General features: G+C 44.9%; 2 protein-coding genes across 3 annotated transcripts in view; both read left to right on the plus strand.

The window, feature by feature from the left end:
* The first annotated feature begins 690 nt into the window (after positions 1-690).
* sh3bgrl3 (SH3 domain binding glutamate-rich protein like 3) lies at positions 691-2,604 on the plus strand. Its single transcript, XM_037473911.2, has 3 exons — positions 691-815; positions 2,065-2,232; positions 2,322-2,604. The coding sequence occupies exons 1-3, from the start codon at positions 771-773 to the stop codon at positions 2,385-2,387; spliced, it is 279 nt and encodes a 92-aa protein (XP_037329808.1). The 5' UTR covers positions 691-770; the 3' UTR covers positions 2,388-2,604.
* Positions 2,605-5,284: 2,680 nt separating this feature from the next.
* trappc9 (trafficking protein particle complex subunit 9) overlaps positions 5,285-14,804 on the plus strand; it is a 78,485-nt gene continuing 68,965 nt past the window's right edge. The window contains exons 1-8 of one of the 2 annotated variants that reach the window (XM_062558493.1): positions 5,285-5,382; positions 6,607-7,202; positions 8,297-8,442; positions 8,811-8,936; positions 9,647-9,673; positions 10,628-10,749; positions 11,999-12,124; positions 12,654-12,870. In XM_062558493.1, the coding sequence (XP_062414477.1) occupies positions 6,619-7,202; positions 8,297-8,442; positions 8,811-8,936; positions 9,647-9,673; positions 10,628-10,749; positions 11,999-12,124; positions 12,654-12,870 (1,348 nt within the window). In that variant the 5' untranslated portion in view covers positions 5,285-5,382; positions 6,607-6,618. The remainder of the gene's footprint in view (positions 5,383-6,606; positions 7,203-8,296; positions 8,443-8,810; positions 8,937-9,646; positions 9,674-10,627; positions 10,750-11,998; positions 12,125-12,653; positions 12,871-14,804) is intronic. The other variant, XM_062558494.1, reaches the window with a different exon arrangement.

Below are 14,804 nucleotides of genomic sequence, written 5' to 3' on the forward strand. Positions count from 1 at the left end.
AAACTTCCATTGAAACGTCAGATTGAAAGTCATTCTTTCATTTGAAATGTGATGTGCTTTGGGAATTTAGTTCCAAAGCACAATATCGACCTATAGGCGCTTCCTTATTTACTAAGTCTGGTCCTTGCGCCGTGGCTTGATGAGGGTCCCCCATTTAAAGTCTAGATTGTCATTATTGAGCTATTACTGTGTAGATGATGTTCATAAATTGATTTGTGTTTCCCCTCATGACTACACAGAATGCCCGAATGCACGTAATACAATACTGTTCTGCGCATGGAAGAGGGAAGAAGGATAGGCTCACATTGCTCAGAGACTTGTCCTGGTTAGTTGAATCAATTTGGGCTTTTAATTTGTATGAAAAGACACTGTCACTTTAGACAGTTACCGACTTTGTTAGCCTACATTAGACTGCTAAAATCTGACATTAGCTTTCGCCTAACTTTATAAAGCATAAGGGGTGAAACAGTGACTAATCATACACCAATAACTTGTACTCTACAGAGGGGCCACCACAAAGCCATACACATGAATGTATACCGTTAACAAAAAGACACAATACACCCAACTTTATACTTGGTTCCTGTTTTCTGAGAAAATTCGTGTCTTTTATTTTGAAAACACCGATAGACTTCCGTCACTGTCTAATTGACGACGTCGAGCGAGCGAGCGAGAGAGAGAGAGAGAGAGAGAGAGAGAGAGAGAGAGAGAGAGAGAGAGAATCCACTCTCGCAGGCAGATACACCGAAGCAGCGGAAAGACCTGCAGCGATGGGAATCAAACTGTACTACACAACCGTCACCGCCTCCCGCACGGTGAGTCCAGTGGCCGCAGGTCGACCGAACGTAACGCCGCGTTTGTGTGTGTGTTCGAAGCCGCGGGCGGCAGCGGGCTGACGGACACACCCCGCGCGCTGTCCGCTAACGGCAGCCCGTTAGGTAGTTAGCTAGCTAGCTAGCTTCCTGGGGGCTAACGGTGCGGCGGGGCCCGTCTGTGGTCACTGTAACGTCAGCGTTGTTTTTTTTTCTTCACGGGAAACGTCTCTAAAGGCACGGGGTTCCGACTGCTGCCACTAAAACAACAGGACCAGCTCGGTGCCATTGCGGTTCGTAACTTGTGATGCGAGTCCGCTTCCTGTACCGAGAAGTGTTCGCCAAACGTTGTGTGAAAATCCGTAATTGTAAGGTTATAATCATCACTGCATCCAGCGTTAGATAAGTAGAGGTGAACACGCGTAGGTTTCCGAATCCGTTGCCCGCACCGAACACTTGTTTCATGGGTTTCCTCTTGTGCAGGTTGCGCCCTTCCTCGATCTTCCTGTTTCAGTTCCTGTACTTTGGTGTTCATCGATTACAACGAGTTGCCATCCAGGCGTCGATAAACATTGTTAAACACATGTTGTGGGAATCCTTCCCTCCCCCCCCCCCCCCCCCGGCCGAACATCTGGTACCAATTAGCTGTCAGGAATTCATCATGTTGTGGAAAAGTTCAGTGAGGTTTAACCCTCTCCTGTGCAGCGATGGGGCCAGGTAACGTACTGTTGAAGACTACAAAGCAACTGTCCTCATTGTTTGATCCAATCGAAGCATTTCACTCTCTGCATTGTTTAATATGAGCTCACGAAGGGGTTTTCACTCCTGGCAAGTTGGCATTAGTACACTCTGATAACTGCTATGACGCTCTTTTAAAGGCAAGTGCCATTTTCAGCTGGAGGACATGGCCAACTAAATGGCAGCTTGTCTGTTTTCGGGTTGTTTGGGTGTGGTCACTTTACGGAAGAAAAAAAAAAACCCTGCCCAACTTCCTGATTCGGACCGGAGCAGAGCTTCCTTGTGGTCTATTAATCATCAACTAGGAGCCAGATAAAGCCACTGCGTTCTACAGGCACGGCCGCAAAAACTACCTCCTTTAGTTGATTGTTTACCGCATTTTTTGGTAATTCAATAAAATAAAAGCGGGGGTGTGTGATAAGAGATGTCACCACATGCGGATGAGATGCTCAGGGGCTGCTTTCCAGTGGGTATGCTGACCTGGAGTACATTCCTTTTTTTTTTTCTCCCCCAGGTGAAGTCTCAACAGGCAGAAGTGATGCGAATCCTTGAAAGTAAAAGCATCCAGTACGAGCTCATCGACATCTCCGTGGGCCGGGAGGTGTGTGACGAAATGAGGAGCAAAGCAGGGAACCCCACTGCAGTCCCTCCCCAGCTCTTCAACGAGGACCAGTACTGTGGGGTGAGGACAGCACACAATTAAGCAGCAACGATGTGAACCCATGCCCGCCCCCCCGGGGTCATGTTGACTGACACTCTCCCTCTCCTCAGGACTACGACATGTTGTCTGAGGCTGTGGAAGCGGATACCGTGGACCAATTTCTGAAGCTGGCGTGAGGGGCGCGGCTCTCACGTCTCGGCCCCCGTTTCCCCTCCACACCCTGTGTCCCCCTGATTTGGGGCCCTTCATGCAGTCTCTTTCCGCACCACCGGCAGTATACACTCACTTTCAATGCCATAACCAAGAATGCCAAATATCGAACTAATCAGAAGACACACATTCCCCCGTCGAGCACCATTTCACTCAGTCTTAATCTTTTTTTTTTTTTTTTTTCACCTGTTCGTTCCTTCTTGACCGTTTTCCTCGTCTGAGAGTCTGGTGTTACAGTGTGCTGCGAGTCCACTAGGAATCACTGGGGTAAATAAACTTGCAGTAATTAGGTTTCAATAATCTTGGCCGCGGCCACACGAATGCCGTAGTTCAAACTAATCCCCTGGATGACGGCGTTGGTCCCAGAATCCTCCTGATCCCCTGCAGACCAAACACACATCACCTCAGTCTTACCTACTTTTGTCGTCTTTTTCTGTAGCCGTCGTACATGGCCGCACGCTGTTCTTTTTGCTTCACACAGATGCAAATGCTCTGGGACGTAGCAAGGACTGCAACGTCCTCAAACCCATTTAATCATGAGGCTACTGAAGGATGCCTCTTTTTTGGGGGGGGGGGCGTGGACAGCTTTTCGTGTTTTGGGTCCATTGGTCACTCCATGCAATATTTGAGGAATGGTTTGGTTCTGAAGTGGAAACAAACTGACTTAAAATAAATCCACGTTTTGACTTGTGGCCCCTCGAAACCGCTCCAATGAGCGTTTGACCCCTTTTGAGCAGCTGGCTTCAGCGAGACCAGCGGTGAAACAATCCAAATTTACCTTTACGGGTAAATTATACAACAAAGGTAAAAGCAGATCAAAGAAACCTTATCTACAAAGTTAAATCACCCATTTCTTAACAGTATTGAGGACACAGGAACCGGCTTCCACCTGAAGGTGTTGGTACACTTTGCCAGAAACAACAGTGTGTGTGAATAATAATATTCAGGACGATGAATTCATAAATTGTGCACACTGTTGCCTTAAAGGATTCGGGGACATCTAGTGGTGAGCGCTGCACATCGCAACCAACTAAAATAATAGCTGATCGTTTTACTGTTGGAACCAAACCCTCCTGAGATTTGGGACAATGGCCACCAATGGGGCAAAGTCATTTAAAAGCTTGGTAATCAAGTTGAACATTTCAGTAGTTGACTGCGAGAGTCCATCACCCAGTGGAGCAGGATGAACACATTCGGTGCCAATATATAAATATTATCATCTGTGATGCTGGTGCATATCACCTTAGTATTAGCACTCACCTTCCACGTATTCAATGACCCCTTAAGGAGGGTGCTCCTTATCACCATCATTCATATGGATTGCACGATGAGCCCGAAAAGTGGATCTTCCAGCTTTCAACCACTTAGCTCGTCATTTCGTCCTGTTTATTCAGTGTTTTAGTTTCACAGGCCCTGAAAATGTGAATGTTAAGTTGATCCAACTCAGTCTTACAAGCCTTAGGGAGCACTCGCCACATGTTTGTTTGGGGTAACTTGTGATTTTCGTTTTCTTTCTACACGGGTCCCTCTCTGGCTCGTAATATCTGTCCAACCCCCCCCCCCCCCCCCCCGCCGGTAGAGAGACAGCCTTCACACAATTTATTTGTGCAGTGTTTTGTAAGTCAATGGTTGAAGTGTTTGTCTGTTATTGATGTATATTCACTATGAATCATGACATTCCATCCCTTCTCTTTCTCTCTCTCCCACTCGCTCTCTCTTCTCTGTGTCTGAGCTTTTGCTTTTGGACCAATTCCTCTTGGCCAAAAAAAAAGAAAAATAGGGACTAAAACGCTGATGTCTTCCAAGAAGATTGTGGAGAAATAAAAGATATGGGTGATAAAAAATGAACTAAATCGAGTTGAATCTACATGTCTGCCTGTTTTTATTATTTCTTAGTCTTGGCACTTTTAATCAGAAAAAGTGTGAACTTCTGATACAACATGATGAAAATTAAACTAATTAAAATTAGTCAATTCTGTCAATTGCCTTTTTTATGTGTAGAATTTTTCAAGTTAGTGTGTGGACATTTGCAAACTCGCAAGATAGTGAGTTTGTAATTTGTCAGTGGAATATTCTGACTGCCAAAAAAGTCACATGAAGGACATTGTCAGGACTGTCAGGACATTAATGGCATCACGCATGCATGCATGCGTCACACTTAACTATTCCATGCGTACCTTATCGTTCACACAATAAAACATGCCAGGTTGGTTCAAACTGATCAAGTTTGTTGGCTTAAGTTTGAATGGATACCATCTAGATGAATAAAATGGGCAAATATGAGTTTATTCAAATGATCTGTATGATTTATTCAATATTTTATCAAAAATTGGAAATTAGGAATTAATACATTTGAAGAATAATGTTAGTCAATGGTTTGCTCAAATGGAATTCCTGATTTGTCCTTTGGGAGGTGCTCATGTGCCATATGAGACTCCTACTTTTGAAGAAGAAGAGACACAACCGGAAACCTTGATCCTGATTTCAAACTAAAAGAAGAACGTTGCGGCATAGTGGACCCACATTTGCATATTGTGTGCTCTTATGAACAAAATACAAAAATAAAAGCCAACTCAATTGTCACATCGTGTTTGGTGAAGGTTGGAAAAGAAAATAGTGTGTGTATGATGGTTTACAATTGCATACGTGCCCAGATATGCCCTTTGGTTTACAATATATTGTGCCGTCCGTTATTCTAGTCCCCAAATCTGTTGATGTTGTCAATTGGGGCATAGTTATAATATGCATATTGTAGTGACGCAGATAGAGATATTCAGCAATAAACTGATCGAATAACGCACACTGTTATTAAAATCTATAGCTTCACAGACGCCTGGGATTGTTTTACTTTGAAAATAACCACCGGATGTTGCACTGTTGATTAGCATTAGTTGATGCAGAGCACTTAACTTATCCCAAGGAGGAAGCTGTAATATTTTGACAGGTTACAGCCAAGATAAAGTGAGTACGCTTTAAATATTAAAGCCTTTGCTGTGAACGACTGAAACAAAACTCCCCCGAGCTGACACGCATATTAATGAATTGTTATAAGAGTCTATGCTGTGACTCTGCTAATTCATTTGTTAGCTAGCTAAGCGAAGCTAGCCGAAACTGTTGCGAGACGTTCATATAGCGTCAGCTAAACGACCCTACAATGTGTTTCCCTCGATATAGAATTAGCGAAATCCCAGCTGATGGCGCCATGGCGTTTTGTTTCACGACGTGTTGTGCGTTTGTCACATTTTGACCTTGATAACGAGTAAAACAGGTGCTTCACTGCTCCTCCTCCTCCTCCGCAGCTAGCGTCAAAGGGAACGTCGCCCTCAGGTGAAAATGTCATCAATAGGTAGTTGAGTGGTACAAGCGGAACAACTTGCGTTTATAAATTATTGTATGTGTTTCTTCGCATGATATATTATTCTTTTTTTCAAGTGAGAAGTTTTTCGAGCCAACCAGCAAACCAAAAATAACGTCCTCACCTTCTCTAATTGTGCTGTTAAAGGCCTGGATTTTGAAATATTGACCCATAAACGTCTTCCTCCCAGCGAACACAATGGAAATAAAAGAAATGTTCCTCGACTGTATTAAATATTTTATTTAAACCATACCAGAAACCGCCTCCTCTCTCCTGTTTCTTCTGGAGGACTTGGGCTCCAGGACAGTTTTGATGAAGTCCTTTTTCTACTTTGTATGAAGCGTTAAATTATTTTTCGTCACTGTGATAATCTGATCTGTACTGACGAAGTCCTAAACGAAGTCTAGTACTGGTTACTAATAAGGCGGATAGGTTTAGACGTGCGCCCGGTGCGCTCGTACACAGCAAAAACGGAGAGTTCTTTGGTTGTTCCAATTAATTTGTATGTTTATTTTACATGCAATTTTATATAGCGGCAAACTTTGCTCATAATACATTTACCCCAAAATAACAAACCGCATTGCTCAACACAAAGGCACACACGCACACGGGCACAGTCGAAAACTGTTTGCTTCCCAAATTAGCAACACCTGTGTCTGGGATTCCTGCAGGTTAAATGGCCTACCTGGGCTGATCCGAGGTCAGCTGAGCCACAAAGCACATACAGCCCCCTAGTGGCACAGAGCAAAATTAAATTAAATAATACCAAATGAATATGGCTCCTACATGATCCATCTCCATTCATGTTTTTGTTCCTGTGCCCCGTGAAGCCACATGCGAGGATGAGCGTGCCGGACTACATGCAGTGCGCCGAGGACCACCAGACGGTCCTGGTGGTGGTCCAGCCGGTCGGCATTGTACCCGAGGAACAGTTCTTCAAGATCTACAAGCGAATCGCCAGCGTCAGCCAGGTGAGCACCAGGGACTCGCAGCGCCTCCTCTACATCCGCTACCGCCACCACTACCTCCCCGAAAACAACGACTGGGGAGACTTCCAGACGCACCGCAAGGTGGTGGGCCTCATCTCCATCACCACCTGCGCCTCGGCCAAAGAGTGGCCCCAGACCGCGGAGCGCTTCCACGGCCAGAAGGAGGTCTACAGCTCCACGCTGTACGATTCCCGCCTGCTGGTGTTCGGGCTGCGGGGGGACGTCGCGGAGCAGCAGCGGACCGACGTGGCCTTCTACCCCGACTTTGAGGACTGCCCCGACGTGGAGAAGCGCGTGGATGACTTTGTGGAGTCCATTTTCATCGTTCTGGAGTCCAAGCGGCTCGACAGGGCCACCGACAAGTCCGGCGACAAGATCCCACTGCTGTGTGTGCCCTTTGAGAAGAAGGACTTTGTGGGTTTGGACACGGATAGCAGGTGAGTGGTGATGTGTTGTCCGCACCCACAATCCTGGTTTGAAAGAACATTTTTTTTTTAAAACAGCAATTTGAATGATCTCTGCAACCAGTTAATGTGATTTTACAGCATTATTTGCAAGCAGTAAGTGTGTGTGTGTGTGTTTTTTCTGGGTCGCTTCATATCAGCCTTTGCCTGCTCTTCTTAAAAGTCTGTCTTTTATTATTTTCACTGTATTCATTTTCATTTGTTTACCTTGGTTTACGTCTTATTTCTCTTTTTTCTCTCATACTGTCCTGTGAGTTTATTGTTGGGTGTGAAAAGGTGAGATGTTAGTGAACGCATAACGATCCCATCAGCTTTAACTTCAGTGCTGTTGTGTATTTGCCCACGACTCCAAGCCAAAGCCATCGCTGCTCCGCAGGTTGTTCATTTCTAACTAAACCCACCATATGATGAGTGAGGCCTGATCTTAGGGGAGGTGGGGGGATGTTACACTTCAGTGCTCTAGTTAGTATATACAAACGTCACATTGGTATATTTATTAGTATGAAACCAATTATGTTTCTGATTGTCAGAGTAAGGTGCAATTCATTTGATCAGTCTTTTAATTTAATTCAAAGGGAAGTTAAAGGACCATACCATTGTTTTTCTGTGCTTTTGGCTCTTAATAAGTCCCCACCTTTCCGCCCCCCCCTTGCTGTGGGCCGTGGCTTATTGTCTTCATGTGCTGCCCCCCTCCGCACCAACTACTTGTCCCCCCTCGTATCCCGGTACAGCCGCTCCCCACTGAGACCCCGCTGGGGTCGTAGGTCAGCTCCCGCTCCTTCCTTCCTGTTGTTGCTCCCCTTTTGCTTGTTGCTCCCCCACTTTACACTTCTCCTTCTGTGGCTGACTGGTAGGATTCACTTGAGTGTCCCTCTCCTGGCTCCCTGCTGACATACAACAGGACAATAACAGCAAGTCAGAGTTGTTTTGAAAAAAAAAAGTATTATATTTATTAAATGAATCAACAGAAATCAATTCAAAAGCCCAACACATCTATTTTATTCTGAGCAGCGCCATCGACCCTGTTGTTGTCTGAACATGTTTTTTTACTTGCCGCGTTCTCTCAGGCATTATAAAAAGCGTTGCCAGGGGCGGATGAGGAAGCACGTCGGGGACTTGTGTCTCCAGGCGGGCATGCTGCAGGACGCCCTGGTCCACTATCACATGGCTGTGGAGCTGCTCAGGGGTGTGAATGACTTCCTCTGGCTCGGCGGTAAGTCGTGCTTATTTCCATGCGATCCGATTTACAAGGACAGGAAGGACTTTATAGTGTGTTTCAGCGGGTGCTGCACTTTCGACGTCAATAATTATCATTCAGTATATATATATCTTTATTTGGTTTTTACTCCAAAACAAAAGCATCCATGAAATTTCATTATTCATGAAATTGTGACTAAACATTTTAGATTTTAAGTATGAAAAATATACTTGTCATTGTCACCAAATACGCAATGGGATCACCTCAAAATGTCTGATAATATCAGCTTTGTAAAGTTTTAGAACTTTAGGCTCTTGGGAAGATCTACGAAAAGAAACAATCAAACCGTGCAGCTGGGAACGTTGCTCTTCTGTCGTCTGCAGCTGCTCTGGAGGGCCTGTGCTCGGCCTCCGTTATCTTCCACTACCCCGGGGGCACCGCGGGGAGGGCGGCGAGACGGAAGCCCAGCGTCTCGCAGCCGGCCGACGCAGGCAAGCGCCACAGACCAGGTGAGCACACCCCTCCGCGACCTGAATCCGTGGTTTGGACAGTAGTACCACCGGTGTGTGTGTGTGTGAGAACTGGCGGCTCAGCTTCGCTCAGCTGCTTCGTTTGTGCACAATGTGCATTCTTAGAAAGTGGCGTAGTTGGATGTTTTTACGCTGTTATTAACACGCTATTAACACACAGCAATATTGTGTAGCCGCACACTCGGTGGAGCATCGTGCCCCACCACAGAACATAAGCCATGAGTAAGAGCTGCTTTTATGATGTGAGCATTTTTTATTTATTACATTGTTGATTAATGTAGTGAAAATAATTATTGTTTAATTGCGCTCCGCTTCTACATGTGATCAATCAATCAATCAATCCTGCTCCTGTGTGCTGCTGTATTAAATGACGTTTTTGATAATGGAGTCTGGTGGCTTTGAAGAGGGCATCGATGAAAAAGGGCGCTCTGACAGGAAGGTAAAATGGTAAAAAGAGATTTATTATCATTATGATTATTTCTACAACTTTATATGCCTGCACTTGATTACGCACAGCCGTACACGGGTTTGTGCTCTTCTCCTCCCAATAAAACCAATACAAAATAAAACCTTTCCTGACCAGTGACACTTCCCAGGAGAGCGGCTGCAGCCAGTAGGGACGTTGTTGGGGCTAACACTGCTAACATTGCGCCTTGGAGTGAATCTGCATTCTTTCTCTCTATCTGTAGGAGCTCAGGAGGTTCTCATTGACCCAGGTATGGAATGTTTAAGCAACGTAGCTCTTGTAGACAACAATCTGCCTTATTGCTTTGGTCCCATTCGCCCTGTGTTTGATTCATTTTTCATCTTACATTATCTCTTTGTGTTCAGCATCACACCAAGTCTTGGTAGCTTCTATTTTTTATTTATATAACCACTCACATCGTTCTCGTGATTATTAGACAAAGACCACATTACTCTGAGCACATTGGGCTTTGATCACATGGTCTCATGTCCTTCAGCACCAGCAGGTGGCGGCTCGTCACCGCTGCGTACCGTACTTTAATTTCCTGCCTATTACTGATAAGCTGTTGCTTAACCTCTCCCTTTCATAAACTAAAAATGTTCTGTTACTTCATCAGCTCAGTGATTAAGAAATACTTTATTTACCTCGGTGCAATAATTGACTCAAGTGCTTTCTCTCTGTCACGTCACGCGAGTAATTTGGTCAACGCAGCGTCTCGTTAGTCACACGATTGTCGTGGCGACGGCACCACGGCGTTGCCATGGACGCGTTGGCCAGGCGATGCGCCCTCTATTTGTATTCTAATGCCATTTAGTTAAGATATGCAGCTTTTTTTCTGTCAATTCTTCCCTTTTTGAAAGGTTTCGGGGTGTGAGTTTAAACTCCGCCAGGGACGCTTTTGCAACGAGGGCCACGGCGATCCCGTCTGAGAGGCCTCCGAATGTTCACGATGTGTAATGATGCTTTTTAGCGGAGTTTCATTCAGCGTCGCCAGTTGTAATCTGCTCAGATATGTTGACAGTTTTGAATCTTGCGTGTCTTATTTTGTTTGTACAAACTCATAAAGTGCATGTGGTGGATTTAAGTTTCCCCTCCTTCTCGTTTCATTTTCTTTTGTGCTGGTGGACGGTCACCCCCCCCCCCCCCCCCCCCCCCCGGCGTCCCTCATGAGTCTAACCGCGTCCCGTCCTCTTTGTGAGCGCAGGGGCCCTCACAGCCAGCGGCATCAGTGCGGACACCAGCACTGAGATCGGAAGAGCCAAGAACTGCCTGAGCCCCGAGGACATCATCGAGAAATACAAAGAGGCCATCTCCTACTATGGGAAGGTAAGGTGACCTTTGACCCTTTCGTCAAAAGTTCAGCTTTTTAGCTAAATGGTCAATCAAATGTAATCATTTAAAAAAAACCTGTATAGTGAGCTTCCTGATGGCTGTGGTTTGTTTTACCCTTCGTTTATTGATTAATATCTCACGGCAGGTTCTCTCCTGTTGCTTGGTCTTCACAGCCTATTAATTGACATAACTGTATGACAGGGGTTTGTTCTCATATACTGCCGGGATTTAATAAACCCCCCCCCCCCACTCCCCCCACCCCTGCAACAAAGGTTCACCAGGGGGCAGCGTTTGATCAGGTTTGCTGCTGACTGCAGCTGTTTATGAGGACTCACCAACACGCACGAGAGCTCGTGTAATCGCTGGAAACTAAAAAACTTCCTTGGCAGTAAAAAGAAGCAGTTTTTGACAGCGAATACCACATGAATAATGTACCAGTAGGTGGAATAATTCAATTCAATTCATTTTATTTTGTATAGCCCAAAATCGCAAATTAGAAATTTGCCTCAGAGGGCTTTACAGTCTGTACACATGCAACATCCTCTGTCCCGAAACCCTCACATTGGCACAGGAAAAACTCCCCAAAATATGAAAAAACCCTTCAATGGGGAAAAAAGGGAAGAAACCTTAGTGAGAACGTCAGAGGAGGGATCCCTCTCCCGGGATGGACAGACTGCAATGGAATAATACGTATGTAGCCTCCTTTTTGACCACTGTGTGTGCGCACAGCGACAAAGAAGATTATAAAAGTAACCCGAATGCTTCGGGGCGAGCTGAATAGGATCATTATGCTACTAAACTATTCTCAAGCAACCCAGTGCTTTATCTTCATTATTATAATTGCCTTTTGCACTGACTTCCCTCAGCCCTTATACCTGTAACTAGCTCATTCTGAATTAAATTACATCTCAACACGTAGCCGTTCAGACTTTAATTGAATTTTAATAGGGACACAATTAGGGTGGAAGTGGAGGGAAATTGAGGGACAGAGAGATAAAAAAAAAACACAAAAGTTCACACGTTCTCTGAGAATGTGAAACCCCGCCAGTGGCAGCAGCTCCTTCTTCTTTTCTATTGAAGCACCAACGAGTTGGGACGAGTTGAAATCCTTTTATAAAGGGAGCAACAGGGGATCAGAGTTATTCCACATGGGCCGTGACGGGTGATCCTTCGGATTTATGAGGCTGGTCAGAAATTCGACCCTCATCAACCCCCCCGCGCACCCTCCCCTTATCTCCCGCAGTACAAGAACGCAGGCGTGATCGAGCTGGAGGCCTGTGTGAAGGCGGTCCGGGTGCTGGCCATTCAGAAGAGGGCGAGGGAGGCCTCTGAGTTCCTGCAGAACGCCGTCTACATCAACCTGGGACAGGTACGCCGTCTGACCATCTTCCATCAACATGGGGGGGGGCAAAAAAAGCATTCTTGTTCAATCGTTAGGACCTGAAGGTTACATTTAATTTTGTCTTGTATCTTAAGTGACCTGTTCAGCCAATTAAGACTTTTCAAGCCTATCCACTGAGTTCAGTGGTTCAGCCTTTCTGTCTCTGCTTCTGAATATGGATTCCTCTGGAATATCATTTTATAACCTTTGGTTTAAGGCCTGAAGCCATTTGGCATACCTGTGCAGCTAAAAGTCTTCTTTGTAGTCCTTCAAGGTGAGATGTCACAGCCCAATATTTATATTTGGATGGTCAAAGATCTCCACGAGGGATGTTGGAAGTGAGATAGAAAAATACTCTGCTTTGAATAACAATTTGTTACCGATGTGTTTTTCAAATCTATGACAATGCCCATATAATAATCCTTCCTACATGTGTGTGTGTGACGAAATGCACGCCGTTACATTTGAGGACATCTACACTAAACGTGGACCCTTAACGTTGCCTCCGTGACCGTAGCTCTCTGAAGAGGAGAAGATCCAACGCTACAGCATCCTGTCCGAGCTCTACCAGCTCATCGGCTTTCATCGCAAGTCGGCCTTTTTCAAGCGCGTGGCGGCCATGCAGTGCGTGGCCCCCACCATCCCGGAGCCCGGCTGGAGGGCCTGCTACAAGCTGCTGCTGGAGACGTTGCCTGGATACAGCCTGTCACTCGACCCCAAGGACTTCAGCAAAGGTGAAGCGGCTCGCCTGGAGCTCTCAGATGTTTGTTATCTACTTTAATTTTATTCCTCCAAACTTCAGGCCCTGTTCCCAGCGGCCGGTTCAACGTGCGATCACGGGTGTGATTAACCACCTTAATTAGGACCATGTACCCCGTGGCCCGGGTATCGCGTGTGGACTCACTGGACACACTTAATACTACCGTACTTCATTTTTTAGCAATTCCACAGATAATTCATCCAACATATTTTATGTATTATGTTTAAAGACTGCAACTTAAGAACAATTACTTTTATTGTTGTTCTCATTTATAAAACATCTGCAAATATTGAAATGGGGCCTTCACAATTTCCCTGCGGTAATGCCAATTTCTTGTTTGAACCCAAAAAAACCCAATTAACAACATCCCCATTCACATTTGAGGAGCTGGAACCAGAGAAGATTTGGTGTTCTTGCCTGATAATTAACCGGAAACATGAAATGAATGAGCAACATTGTTTCCATCAACTAACTGAATAAATTAACAAATTTACAACATTAAGGTGCAGCGTAAAGCAGGTGGCAAGCGAAATGCGCGCTGAATAGAAATAAATTGGAAACCCGCAAATATCCTGACGAGATCAATAAATTAGACGAGGACGATCAAACATTATCACTCCATCAAAAGTTACTCGACATAGAACACCGGTGTCCGTAGTAAAAACCTATAAATGGACAGAGAAACAAACCATGGGGGGTTCGGTCCTGCAAGTTCACCTGCCGTCATTTGGTCTCCAGTCACGATGCCTTTTTGGAAACGTTTCTGAAGCTCCTACGAAGTAATAAAAATGAAGTGTGAGGCAGTGGATGTCAGACCTCTGCATCTTCTCCTCTCCTCTCCCTGCACGGCGGCTCTTATTCTGCCGTTATTTTCCAGATGGTGTGAGTGGCAGACATATTTAATATGGTCCTCGCCATGAAGCCTCCTGGTTGCACAGACTGTCGACCCTCGCTCTCGATGGCGGCACGATCTCTTCTGACTCTGCTCCGGTGGGCTTTTAATGGCCTGGTGAATAAAAACACGCTGCGGATGGCTGGAGTGTTTGGTTTTATGGGATGTGGGATACTTGACACCAATAGCGTGAAGCTAGTGACGCCCTAGGCCTTGACCAGGGTTTACTGGCTCTGAGATGGTCAAGTAGTTTAAGACAACCGCACGTAAATTCCATAGTTTTCACAAGATTTTTTTTTTCTTTATTGAATTTCAAAATGGCCGATACAGTTTTGTCTGGACATTGAGCAAACAAAATCATTTGAATACACTAACAAATGTCTGCATAAAAAATATCTTTTGAAAAACAAGGGAAATATGTTCAAAAATGTCATGGGCAACAACTTTAAAAAATATTAGGTCGAAATAAAAAAAAAAAAAAAATAGGTTGAAAAATGTTTTAGGAAAAAAAAGGCAAAAGATGGAAGAAAAAGTTAAAAAAAAAAAAAAAAAAAAGTTAAAGTTGAAATACGCTGATCGTTGGACGCAGAGGAGCTTTGTGGTGATCGCCTTTTGATGAAGACTAGACGGAGAGGAGCAGGAAGGTCTGCAGAGGAAGAGCGGCTGACAAGACGCACGTCTGCCAGTATTTAGCAAACTATTGATCCATTATGACGGCAAACGCAAACCATAATGGGGGCGATATCTCAGGCGTTATTAATAAAGGTCAGACGGATGAATAATGATTCATTCATGGCGTCAGACTTTACTAACGGCTTCAGAGTTTAGAAAGATGATTGTATAATTCATAATTTACTACCAGCGTGTGTCTGTGTTTAATTTTATATACGAGTGTGTTTCAGACACACAGGTTTTCTTCTTTGCGCTGCAGTTTTCGACGTTGGGAATAAACAAGAAAAAGCAACTCATCCAAAAATTAAATCCAGCGTGACTTAACTTGGTCTGTAATAAAACCA

This window comes from Pungitius pungitius, chromosome 17, assembly GCF_949316345.1.
Source record: "Pungitius pungitius chromosome 17, fPunPun2.1, whole genome shotgun sequence".
Classification (NCBI taxonomy): domain Eukaryota; kingdom Metazoa; phylum Chordata; class Actinopteri; order Perciformes; family Gasterosteidae; genus Pungitius; species Pungitius pungitius.

Bases quoted from the DNA above. Each gene is read 5' to 3' on its own strand.
- sh3bgrl3 (XM_037473911.2), top strand. From the start codon at position 771: ATGGGAATCAAACTGTACTACACAACCGTCACCGCCTCCCGCACG. The intron at 816-2,064 runs GTGAGTCCAGTG...TTTCTCCCCCAG, and splicing joins CCGTCACCGCCTCCCGCACG to GTGAAGTCTCAACAGGCAGA. The intron at 2,233-2,321 runs GTGAGGACAGCA...CCCTCTCCTCAG, and splicing joins ACGAGGACCAGTACTGTGGG to GACTACGACATGTTGTCTGA.